This window comes from Trachurus trachurus (assembly GCF_905171665.1).
Source record: "Trachurus trachurus genome assembly, chromosome: 4".
NCBI classification, from domain to species: Eukaryota; Metazoa; Chordata; class Actinopteri; order Carangiformes; family Carangidae; genus Trachurus; species Trachurus trachurus.
The window spans coordinates 35,107,746-35,119,799 of NC_139898.1; the positions used below are offsets into that span (position 1 = coordinate 35,107,746).

At 40.9% G+C, this 12,054-nt stretch overlaps 1 protein-coding gene across 1 annotated transcript in view; it reads right to left on the reverse strand.

The window, feature by feature from the left end:
* Window positions 1–3,806: 3,806 nt before the first annotated feature.
* Window positions 3,807–12,054, reverse strand: part of orc1 (origin recognition complex, subunit 1) — a gene marked incomplete at both ends in the record, with an annotated part of 69,295 nt that continues 61,047 nt past the window's right edge. The window contains 4 exons of the mRNA XM_083970039.1: window positions 3,807–4,001; window positions 8,595–8,682; window positions 9,107–9,285; window positions 10,181–10,300. Of these exons, the coding sequence (XP_083826165.1) occupies window positions 3,807–4,001; window positions 8,595–8,682; window positions 9,107–9,285; window positions 10,181–10,300 (582 nt within the window). The remainder of the gene's footprint in view (window positions 4,002–8,594; window positions 8,683–9,106; window positions 9,286–10,180; window positions 10,301–12,054) is intronic.

Genomic DNA, 12,054 nt, shown 5'->3' on the forward strand with positions numbered 1-12,054 from the left:
GAGCTACTTTTAACCTTAAGATTCTTTGTGAATACGGCCCCAGAACTTTAGGTCGGAGCGGCAACCTTCATTTAAGACTATTTGGTCATGCAGGTTTGGCACGGAAGATGCTAAATCGAGCAGCCTGGAGATGAACGAGCGACCCTGAGGAATAACCCGCATTGCAAAGTTGAAATGGCCCAGAAGAGAAAGTAATTGTTGCATTGAGATTGCTTTCTCTGACATGAATGCCTGGCTGATTTCACGGATTCTGGTCAGTTTCTCTTCTGGGAGTGAAGCTTTCATTTCCACAGTATCCAGCAGGATTCCGAGGAACTCGAGGGATGTTGCGGGACCGAGAGTTTTCTCCTCTGAGAGAGGCACACCGAGCTGGCTGAACAGGCGCTTTAATTTTTCCAGCGAGGAACCCGAGCTGTCATTAGGGGAATCGATGAGCAAAAAATCGTCCAACAGATGAAGCACTGAAGGAAGTTTGACATTATTGAGCAGAATCCAGCAGAGAGCCTCTGACACTGTATTAAATAAGCACGGACTACTCCTGCAGCCGAAGGTGAGTCTCACTGCAAAATAAAACTTTGACTCCCACTTGATGCCGAAAAGATGCCACTGCGACGGATGAATGGGAACGATCTTGAACGCATCTGTTATATCTGCTTTGGACAACCAAGCCCCCTGCCCGGCGAGTTTAATTAATTTAATTGCGTTGTCGACTGTGGCGTAGTGAAGTGAAAACGGAACCGGGGGAATGAGACTATTAACGCTCACAACGGGGCCTGAACGAGGAGCAGACAAATCGAAAATCAGTCTTTTCTTCCCTGAGTATTTCCTCGTGGCGATACCTACTGGACTAGTGCGAAACACAGAGAAAGGAAATTTTCTGCGGGCTGGTTGACAGCTGAATGAGAGTAGAGAGAGAGCACTTTTAAACATGACAGCTGAAAGCTGATTGGAGGAGGAGAGAAAGTGGCGGATTGTGATTGGATGAGGATGAGTGCTGAGGGGTGTGTTTCAGAGGGAAGTGGGAGAGAGGAAATGACTCAGTGAGCGTGCTTGGAGAGATGGGCTGTGTTCGAAACCACATACTCCATACTACATACTTCCATACTGCATACTTCCATACTCCATACTACATACTAATCGATCATACAGTATGCAGAGCGTTCACACTGCTGCGTACTATGATAACCCACAATGCATTTCGCTCCTGCCCGAGCCGAAATCAGCCGCCCTGAAGCTGATTTCACTTAAGCTCTAAACTCTGTAAATATATAACTTCAGCAACATTTGAAACATTTTCAGGCGAGAAAGTACAACTTCGTATCCCCATGGTGTTGAAAAAATGACAAAATAACACCTATTTACAATTTTAGTCGGACGAAGTCGGACTTCTCTGGCGTTAGTAAAACCAGCCGTAGTGAGCACTGTACTTCCGGTTTCTGTGTCAAAATAAAGCACCCGTTGCAATTGACCATAAAGAAAGCCGTTACAATGACGTCAGTGCTCTTACTTTATAAACAGGAAGTGAACCTGTCCCCACTGTGGCTAGCTTGCTCACATTTGTATTGCTGCCCCTCCTTTTTCCTCTCGTCCGCTCGGCTCCTCCTTCTCCGTTTTTTTTTTTTTTTTTTTTCGCGGCAAGGAAGAGGCGGTCCTTGACGTCACGTTGCGTTGCATCTTGGGTAGTTTGAGTATGAGTAGTGACCTCATGATGTATACTCAACATTTCGGCCGAATCTAGTATGCATCCGGGAACTTCTCGCCTACTGCAAATCGCATACTGCGCAGTGTGAACATACTGCATACTCAAATCGTTAGTATGAGTAGTACGAGTAGTAGGAGAAGTATGCGGTTTCGAACACAGCCATGGTCTTCCTGTCTGAATTTTCGCTAAGCTTCATTTCCACATCGGCCTACAGTCTCCAAATGTGTGTTACTGTTTACTGGATGTGTCCATGTTCGATCCGTCATAAAGACACAGGATTGTGCGTATAGTCTATTATTTTATCAGAGGGGCACATTCAACCCGGGGCAAGAAAGAAAAAAGATTCAAAATCTTATTTATATAATTTTGGACTGAGAAACTGAACCAAGGCTGCAACTAACAGTTATTTCCATTATTTATATGTCTATAAAATGTTATCTCTTTTTTTTATACTTCAGTTTCAAATGTGATATTTTGAACCACTCACTTTGGTTAAAATGATGAATCACTAGTTTTCTTTTCTAAATAAAAATAAATAAATCAAATAAGATCAACCCTTAAAAAGCTGAAGGTGCAGCTGAACTCATCGCTGACGCTTTGGATTCGTCATTTTGAACGGTGGAGTAAACGGACAAATGGCAAATGTCAACTTATTAAATCAATAGTTTCCTCATTCTCATGCATCTCACATGTTAAAAGTGAGTGGATGTTTGAGTCATTTTGGACTCAAAGTCGATCTAACCCTAACCCTAAAAAAAAGCAAAAGGAGCAGCATCATATTGAAGATGGAGTTTTTATTGAATAATTCAAGTACTGAAACGTAAAAATAAGAAGCGCTAGACAACATTAAAAATGATACAAAAGAGCAAAACCTCACATTTTAAATAAAGTTTAGAGCGGGGACGTCACAAACTCTCCCATCTAAAAAAAAAAAAAAGAACTTGAGGCAAAAAGCCAGATTCACACACATCCACAACTCTGCTTCTGGTAATTCAGTGTCATAATATTAGTGTGATTCGTCACCACAGCAGTGATTTAAAGTTAAAAAAAACACAAAAACAATCATTTCACACTGCACAAACTCATATCTTACCAAGAATATTTGTCTTATTTCTAGTCAAAACTAATCTCATTCTACTTAAAATAAGACTCATCACATTAAAAAAAGTAGCTTGTTATTAGACTTTTTTTTTTTTTTTTTACTTATTTCAAGCAGATTTTCACATGATAGTGGATCAAGTTTTTCTTCCTTATTACAAACAGAAAAAACTTGCTTTCACTGGCAGAATTTTCTACTAATTTCAAGTGAAAATTTGTTTGAAACAAGTGAAAATGATCTAAAAACAAGTTCATTTTTTTTAAGGTGTTGAGTCTTATTTTAAGGGGAAAGAGATTAGTTTTGATTAGAAATTAGACATTTTGACAAGAAATAAGACAAATATTCTATATATATATTGGAAAAACTTTGAGTTTTTGCAGTGCAGGTCGGGATCAAAGATGCTGCTGGTTAAGTTCTGTCCTTACACTGCAAAAACTCAATCTTTCCAAGAATATTTGTCTAATTTCTTGTCAAAATGTCTCATTTCTAGTCAAAACTAATCTCTTTCCACTTAAAATAAGACTCATCACCTAACAATTAACTTGTTTTTAGATCATTTTCACTTGTTTCAAACACATTTTCACTTGAAATAAGTAGAAAAATCTGCCAGTGAAAGCAAGTTTTGTGTGCTTGTAAAAAGGACGAAAAACTTGCTCCACTATCAGATGATTTTAAGTGAAAATCTGCTTGAAAGAAGTAAAAAGTGTCTATAAAAACTAGCTGCTTTTTAATGTGATGAGTCTTATTTTAAGTAGAATTAGATTTGTTTTGACTAGAAATGACATTTTGACTAAAAATAAGACAAATATTCTTGGTAAGATATTTGGTGTAGAGGCCCAGCCTTCGGTAGGCCTTCAGTCGGGCCTTCCATCGGGCCTTCCATCGGGCCTTCCTTCGGGCCTTCAGTCAGCCTTCCGTCGGGCCTTCAGTCGGCCTTCAGTCGGCCTTCCTTCGGGCCTTCAGTCGGCCTTCCTTCGGGCCTTCAGTCGGCCTTCATTCGGGCCTTCAGTCGGCCTTGAGCGCGTACAGCACGTCGTCCTGGCTGACGTTGAGGCGGACGCGCTGCAGAACCCCGAGGCGACTGGGCTCCAGCAGCAGCAGCCGGACCGAGCCGAGGCGCTGGCACACGGCCAGACCCTCGGACACGCTGACGGGCTGCAGGCCTTCCACCCGGCACAGGGCCTGGTGCTGCACAAACACCTGGGGGGGGGGGGGGGGAGAGAGAGCAGCAGCTCAGTTACACATGTCATTCTACATATTTAATATGATCCGGTTCCCACAGGACGCAATTCTTTGTATTATGCCTGCATTTTTAACTGTACAGCACTTTGGTCAGCTTGGGTTGTTTTTAAATGTGCTTTAGAAATAAACTTTTTTTTACATTTGTACATTACAATATCACGGAAAAGTCAATTTCCAGTAGTTCAACCCAAGAAGGAAAACAAGAAGGAAATCTCATTGGAAGAGAGCGATGTGATTGGCTCAGAGGCAACAGGGAAGAAATATGAGTTCCCTCCCTCCATCTTTCTCTCCTTCCGTCCTTGAACGAATCTGTTCCCTCCCTCCATCTTTCTTTCCTTCTTTCCGTTCATCCTTACTTCTTCCTTCCTTTTTGACCCAATCTGTTCCCTCCCTCCTTCTATCTTTCCTTCCTTCCATTTTCCCTCCCTTCTTTCCACAATCCCTTTTCCTTTCCTTCCTTCCTTCCTTCTTTTGATCCAATTGACCTGACCTGTTCCCTCCCTCCATCTTTCTCTCCTTCCTTCCTTCCCTTCTTCCTTCCTTGAACGAATCTGTTCCCTCCCTCCTTCTATCTTTCCTTCCTTTTTCCCTCCCTTCTTTCCACAATCCCTTTTCCTTTCCTTCCTTCCTGTTTTGATCCAATTGACCTGACCCCTCCCTCCATCTTTCCTTCCTTTTTCCCTCCCTTCCTTCTTTCCCTTCTTCCTTCCTTGAACGAATCTGTTCCCTCCCTCCATTTTACTTCTTCCTTCCTTTTTGACCCAATCTGTTCCCTCCCTCCTATCTGTCCTTCCTTTTTCCCTCCCTTCTTTCCACAATACATTTTCCCTCCCTCCCTTCTTTCCCTTCTTCCTTTTTGACCCAATCTGTTCCCTCCCTCCTTCTATTTTTCCTTTCTTTTTCCTTCCTTCTTCTTTTGATCCAATTGACCTGACCTGTTCCCTCCCTCCATCTTTCTTTCCTTCCTTTTTCCCTCCCTTCTTTCCACAATCCTTTTCCCCTCCCTTCCTTCTTTCCCTTCTTCCTTCCTTGAACGAAATTGTTCCCTCCCTCCATTTTTCTTTCCTTATTTCCGTTCGTCCTTACTTCTTCCTTCCTTTTTGACCCAATCTGTTCCCTCCCTCCATCTTTCTCTCCTTCCTTCCTTCCCTTCTTCCTTGAACGAATCTGTTCCCTCCCTCCTTCTATCTTTCCTTCCTTTTTCCCTCCCTTCTTTCCACAATCCCTTTTCCTTTCCTTCCTTCCTTCTTCTTTTGATCCAATTGACCTGACCCCTCCCCTCCCTCCATCTTTCTTTCCTTCCTTTTTCCCTCCCTTCTTTCCACAATCCTTTTTCCCACCCTTCCTTCTTTCCCTTCTTCCTTCCTTTTCTACGTTACCACTTGTTAATGGCTCCATTTTAGATAAATCTATGGTTTTGTCTCTATGGTTATTTTATATTATTAGTGGTGGTGGAAATGCTGGGCGAGCCGACCAGCGTTTCTTTACTTTCGGTTTCGTGGCGAGTCATGAGAATAACGCCGCCGAATCTCCGTTTATGGTGGGAACTACGACGGTATGTGATCGTCTTCCAACCCCCCCCAACTCCCCTCGTGTGTGTGTTCGCATTATCCTCATCTCTTTCTGCTATAATATTACTGTCTGACTAATTCAATAATTTTCTCCCCCCTTTGTCATCCTTCAGCTACCCCCTTCTCTCCTCCGTCTGCCCTTCAAATCTTCTGGGTCTGGCTGAGTCTCTGTTGTCTTCCTCATTACCGACTGCTCAGCCATTTGTATGATGCATGCTGCGTCAGCGAGTATGTGGAATTTCTGTGAATTTCTGAGCGCAATGGTCTTTCCTGCCACTATATGATTACTGTATAAATCACAGTAGCATTGACTGATTAGTTGAACGCAGCCTGATATAAACATTAAAACTCAGTAACTCAGTAGCAAAGCGTGGTAGTGACAGCTAAGATTGAGCTGTTAATTTTTCCAGGGCTACTCAGCAGAATGTAAAAAAGTGCCTCCATAAAGAAGTGTATCTTAGAGCGACTGCCTGTCATTCCACACCACAGTTAACGGACATACAGCAATGGATACAGAAGATGTGCGTGTGTAGTTGCAGTGCAGTGTAGTGTGGTGATGGTAATAGTGCAAAGATAAGGAAAGAAATTAAAGAATCACGACGGTGACAGAGGTCGCAGGGACAACAGCTCTGACTTTAATTCTTGATGAATGAAAACATGAGTCTGTCTTGCGCCGGTCAAAGAATTTCACGGTGCGGAGGCTCATAAATGTAGTGTGGAAACACTTCGCTTTTACAAAACTCCTCACTGTCCCTTTAACCCATAAATGAAGCATTCTGGTGAACTCTGAGAAGAATGTGAAGTGAACATTTGTTTCAGATTTTTAAAAAAGCACATTGAGCAGCTACTGACTGAAGGCAACAAGGCCAGAACGGCTGGAGTGAATGAAGAAAAGTGAGAGAAAAGAAAGGAAGGAAGGAAGAAAAGTGAGAGAAAAGAAAGGAAGGAAGGAAGAAAAGTGAGAGAAAAGAAAGGAAGGAAGGAAGAAAAGTGAGATAAAAGAAAGGAAGGAAAGAAAGAAAAGTGAGAGAAAAGAAAGGAAGGAAAGAAAGAAAAGTGAGAGAAAAGAAAGAAAGCGAAAGAAAGAAAAGTGAGAGAAAAGAAAGGAAGGAAGGAAGAAAAGTGAGAGAAAAGAAAGGAAGGAAGGAAGAAAAGTGAGATAAAAGAAAGGAAGGAAGGAAGAAAAGTGAGATAAAAGAAAGGAAGGAAAGAAAGAAAAGTGAGAGAAAAGAAAGGAAGGAAAGAAAGAAAAGTGAGAGAAAAGAAAGAAAGCGAAAGAAAGAAAAGTGAGAGAAAAGAAAGAAAGCGAAAGAAAGAAAGAAAAGTGAGAGAAAAGAAAGGAAGGAAGGAAGAAAAGTGAGATAAAAGAAAGGAAGGAAGGAAGAAAAGTGAGAGAAAAGAAAGGAAGGAAGAAAAGTGAGAGAAAAGAAAGGAAGAAAAGTGAGAGAAAAGAAAGAAAGGAAAGAAAGAAAAGTGAGAGAAAAGAAAGAAAACGTAAGAAAGAAAAGTGAGAGAAAAGAAAGGAAGGAAGGAAGAAAAGTGAAAAGTGAGAGAAAAGAAAGAAAGGAAGGAAGAAAAGTGAGATAAAAGAAAGAAAGCGAAAGAAAGAAAAGTGAGAGAAAAGAAAGGAAGGAAGGAAGAAAAGTGATAGAAAAGGAAGAAAGGAAGGAAGAAAAGTGAGAGAAAAGAAAGGAAGGAAGGAAGAAAAGTGAGAGAAAAGAAAGGAAGGAAAGAAAGAAAAGTGAGAGAAAAGAAAGAAAGCGAAAGAAAGAAAAGTGAGAGAAAAGAAAGAAAGCGAAAGAAAGAAAAGTGAGAGAAAAGAAAGAAAGGAAAGAAAGAAAAGTGAGAGAAAAGAAAGGAAGGAAGGAAGAAAAGTGAGAGAAAAGAAAGGAAGGAAGGAAGAAAAGTGAGAGAAAAGAAAGGAAGCGAAAGAAAGAAAAGTGAGAGAAAAGAAATGAGGGAAGGAAGAAAAGTGAGAGAAAAGAAAGGAAGGAAAGAAAGAAAAGTGAGAGAAAAGAAAGAAAGCGAAAGAAAGAAAAGTGAGAGAAAAGAAAGGAAGCAAAAGAAAGAAAAGTGAGAGAAAAGAAATGAGGGAAGGAAGAAAAGTGAGAGAAAAGAAAGGAAGGAAGAAAAGTGAGAAAAGAAAGAAAGGAAAGAAAGAAAAGTGAGAGAAAAGAAAGAAAGCGAAAGAAAGAAAAGTGAGAGAAAAGAAAGAAAGCGAAAGAAAGAAAAGTGAGAGAAAAGAAAGAAAGGAAAGAAAGAAAAGTGAGAGAAAAGAAAGAAAGGAAAGAAAGAAAATAAATAAATAATATTTAATGCACATCTGATGTTGGACATGTCTTTTATTTTGAAAAATAACTTATTTTGAAAGGCACGAGACACGTGAACACATGCAGTTGTAATGCTCCTCCTCACTTTCTGATTATTTGCTCCATTTGCTCTGAATGCAAAGATATCAGTTTCTTATTAATGTGGCCTGAATGCAAAGATATCAGTTTCTTATTAATGTGGCCTGATGCAGTGAATCTGGTTTTGTTTTGTGGGTCTTTATTTTGTGCAATTTGATATTTATTCACTTTTGTGAACATGCTCTGAATGCAGAGATGCATTAGAAGTCAAATATATCGTTTTGTTGGTCTCCATTTTGTGCAGATTGATATTATTTTATTCACTTCCGTACATGCAGTTGTCATGGTAACTCCTCAGTTTCATTCATGTGCTCTGAAATGCACTTTGCTCAATAAAGAGATAAATGAGTTTTTAAAGGCTTTAAAAATAAAATCTTGGTTTGAATTCTATAAAAGTGGGTCGAGACTTAATGACCATGGGAACATGTGGAGCCCAGAGTGAGACTAGTTGAGAACCGCTGGTCTATCTATCTATCTATCTATCTATCTATCTATCTATCTATCTATCTATCTATCTATCAGCTGAACTGTGTATTATGACGCTGTGACTTGAAGCATCTGGGGAGTTTTACCTGTTGGAACGTGGCCTCCTCCAATCCCAGCCGGCGAAACTCAGCGATGACGGCGCGGAGGAAGAGCTGCTCCTGCACCGACGCACACCTAGAGAAACAACAAAAACACACACACACACACACACAACGGTCACTTCCTGTTGTTAAAGGTGCAACCCGAGTGGCAGGGTCTCTGCAGGTTTCACCAGCTCAAATTTAAGACTTTTAAGACCTTTATGGATGAAATTTAAGACTTTTATCATGACAAATAAAAATGTACAAAAGAATCGCAAAGTAAATTAGCTGCAGTATGAAAGTTGAGCTCGTTTGTAGTTGTAAATACATTCAATAAAACACAATGAAGCAACACAGGAGCATTTTTGAGCATTTGAGGTTAGAAAATTAAGAGCTTTCTAAAATTATTTAAGACTTAAACACAATACTTCAACGAATTGAAGACTTTTTAAGGCCTAAACTTTAGATTTTAGACTTTTTAAGACCCAGCGGTAGAAACGTGTGAGTGAGGCTCGTACTTGATGGCGGTGACGTAGGCGGAGGAAAACATCTCGTTCAGCGCCTCCATCACGTGACTCATCCCCACCAACCCGACACCAGCGAGGCCGGTGGCGGCGGCGGCGGCGAGCTCACAGATCTCCGTGGAGCGGCGGCAGATGTCCAGACAGCGGCGAGCGTCGCCCGACAGAGCGGCCACCTGCAGCACGGAGGAGAGGAGAGACGCCCTGATTGGTGGAGAGGAAACCAACACCGAGGCTCTGATTGGTTCACATCAACCAACACCGAGGCTTCTAGAGACTTCTAGTTCAGTTCATTAACAACAGCTGCATTAAACACGTCAGTTTCATTTCACATGTTTAATATGAACCGAGTTTCTGAGATTCAGCCTGCTGCTGTTCTACTGGGTGAAGGAAGGAAGGAAGGAAGGAAGGAAGGAAGGAAGGAAGGATAAAGAGAAAGAAAGGAGGAAGGAAGGAAGGAAGGAAGGAAGGACAAAGGGAAAGAAGGAAGGAAGGAAGGAAGGAAGGACAAAGGGAACAATGGGAGGAAAGAAGGAAGGGAAAAAGGAAGGAAAGATAGATAAAAAGGAGGAAGAAGTAAGGACGAAGGAAAGGAAGGAAGGGAGGCAAAAAGGATTGTGGAAAGAAGGAAGGATGGAGGAAGTGAACAGATGGACAATGGGAGGGTTAAAATGTTTACGTTTTATGTTGCAAGTTTATGATTTTATTTTAAAAAGCCTCAAATATTCTTTGACATTTGACACTTGCAAGTTAGATTGTTTTTTCTTCCCCTCACAAATTAGTGAGAAATAAACCCCCAAAATCTGAGGAAAAACTGAACTAAATTCAATCATTTGACAGTAAAATAAAGTGTTTTGTTTTATTTATTAATCTGCATGTCCGTATATTTAACTAAATACGAATGTCGTTCATAATCAGCTCATTTCTGTGTTTTCTTGTTTTTTTGAGGGAATATTCAAACATCATCTTTGGTCAGTGTTAGTGTGTTAGTGGTTTTACCTTCCGGGACCATGTGACTGGTGTTAGTGGTTTTACCTTCCAGGACCATGTGACTGGTGTTAGTGGTTTTACCTTCCGGGACACGAGCTGCAGAGCGTCCTCCTCGAAGGCCTTGACCTTGTTGAGACGCGACGTGATGATCTGCTGCAGCTGCTTGAAGCTGTACGGCTGGAACGACATCCTGGTCAGACCCTGAGGACAACACACACACACACACACACACACACACACACACACACACAACAACGTCCGTCAGGTTGGTGATTAGCATCGTACTGTGATACTAGGTGTGAAAGCCCCAAAACCGCTCTCAAATGGAAACTATAGATGTGGGAATTGCGCACAATGCAACAACACCGTTAAATCTGTCTGCTTGTGTCATCCTCTCACTGGAAAAAAGTTTCCTATCAAGACCATCATCACTTCCTGAATGAACCTTGAATACATTGAATAAACCTTGAATATATTGAATGAACCTTGAATATATTGAATGAACCTTGAATATATTGAATGAACCTTAAATATATTGAATGAAACTCTGAATCTATTGAATGAAACTCTGAATATATTGAATGAACCTTGAATATATTGAATGAACTCTGAATATATTGAATGAACCTTGAATAAATTGAATGAACCATGAATATATTGAATGAACCTTAAATATATTGAATGAACCTTGAATATATTGAATAAACCTTGAATATATTGAATGAACCTTGAATACATTGAATGAACCTTGAATATATTGAATGAAACTCTGAATATATTGAATGAACTCTGATTATATTGAATGAAACTCTGAATATATTGAATGAAACTCTGAATATATTGAATGAAACTCTGAATATATTGAATGAACTCTGATTATATTGAATGAACTCTGAATATATTGAATGAAACTCTGAATATATTGAATGAACTCTGATTATATTGAATGAAACTCTGAATATATTGAATGAACCTTGACTGACTGATGTGTTAATGTGTAACGTGTATGCTGCTGCAGTAAGTGAGTGACAGTCGTCAGCTGAGTCTCGTAGCAGCGACTGGAGTGGACAGTCAGTGGAGCCCGAGAGGAATGCTATGTCCTAGAGGAGGGGCCGTCACCAAACCACGTTAATAATTGATGCTAACTGTCACATCATACCCGAGCAGATACGAGTCCAGCTCCGATTCTGAATATTTTGAATACACACAGCGAGTAAAGAGTCCGGGTGAGGCGCTGGAAGCCTGACACCCCGGCGTCCGTGTCCTTTCTCTCACTGCTGCCTGACACACATCAACAACATCCCATGGTGAAACCTTCGCTTTAGCAATTTCACAAATAAAATAAAAGTTTAAATCCAATAGTGGGTGTAAGTTTATGTAGCCCCATGACGCCTCGATGCCGTCAGTCAAGTTTCATTCATAAACGCTGAAGCGGCGGCTGACACTCATATTCAGAGTTTCGTTCCATATATTCAAAGGTTCACTCAACACAGTGTTTCCCCTAGAAAACACCTTTTAAGGCCCGGTGGTACCCACGGGAAAACCCTGAACAGACGAGGCCCGTGGGACAGCACGTACCCCCCCTCTATTAAATATAAAGGAGGCCCACATCAGGGTCTGACGTTAAGGTTTTTTCCTACTTGTCCTGTTGGGCAAGTACTTCTCAAATCTACTTGCCCCATCTAATGCTGTTTCACATTATTTGCCCAATAGCAGTTACACCCTCTGTCCCCTATCTGAACAGGTGAGCCAGGTGTTTAATGCCTGATCACAGTTGAAATCGTAGCAGTGCATGTCCATATGACGGTTGCAAATGGAAACCAACTGTCTTCGTAACAAAAAGACACACCAAAAAACATCCAAATACCCCGGGAAGAGGAGCTTCTGCTACAAAACAAGCTTGAAATATAGACTTATTTAATTTTTTTTCGGGACAATTTCTCATTTCAGGGCTT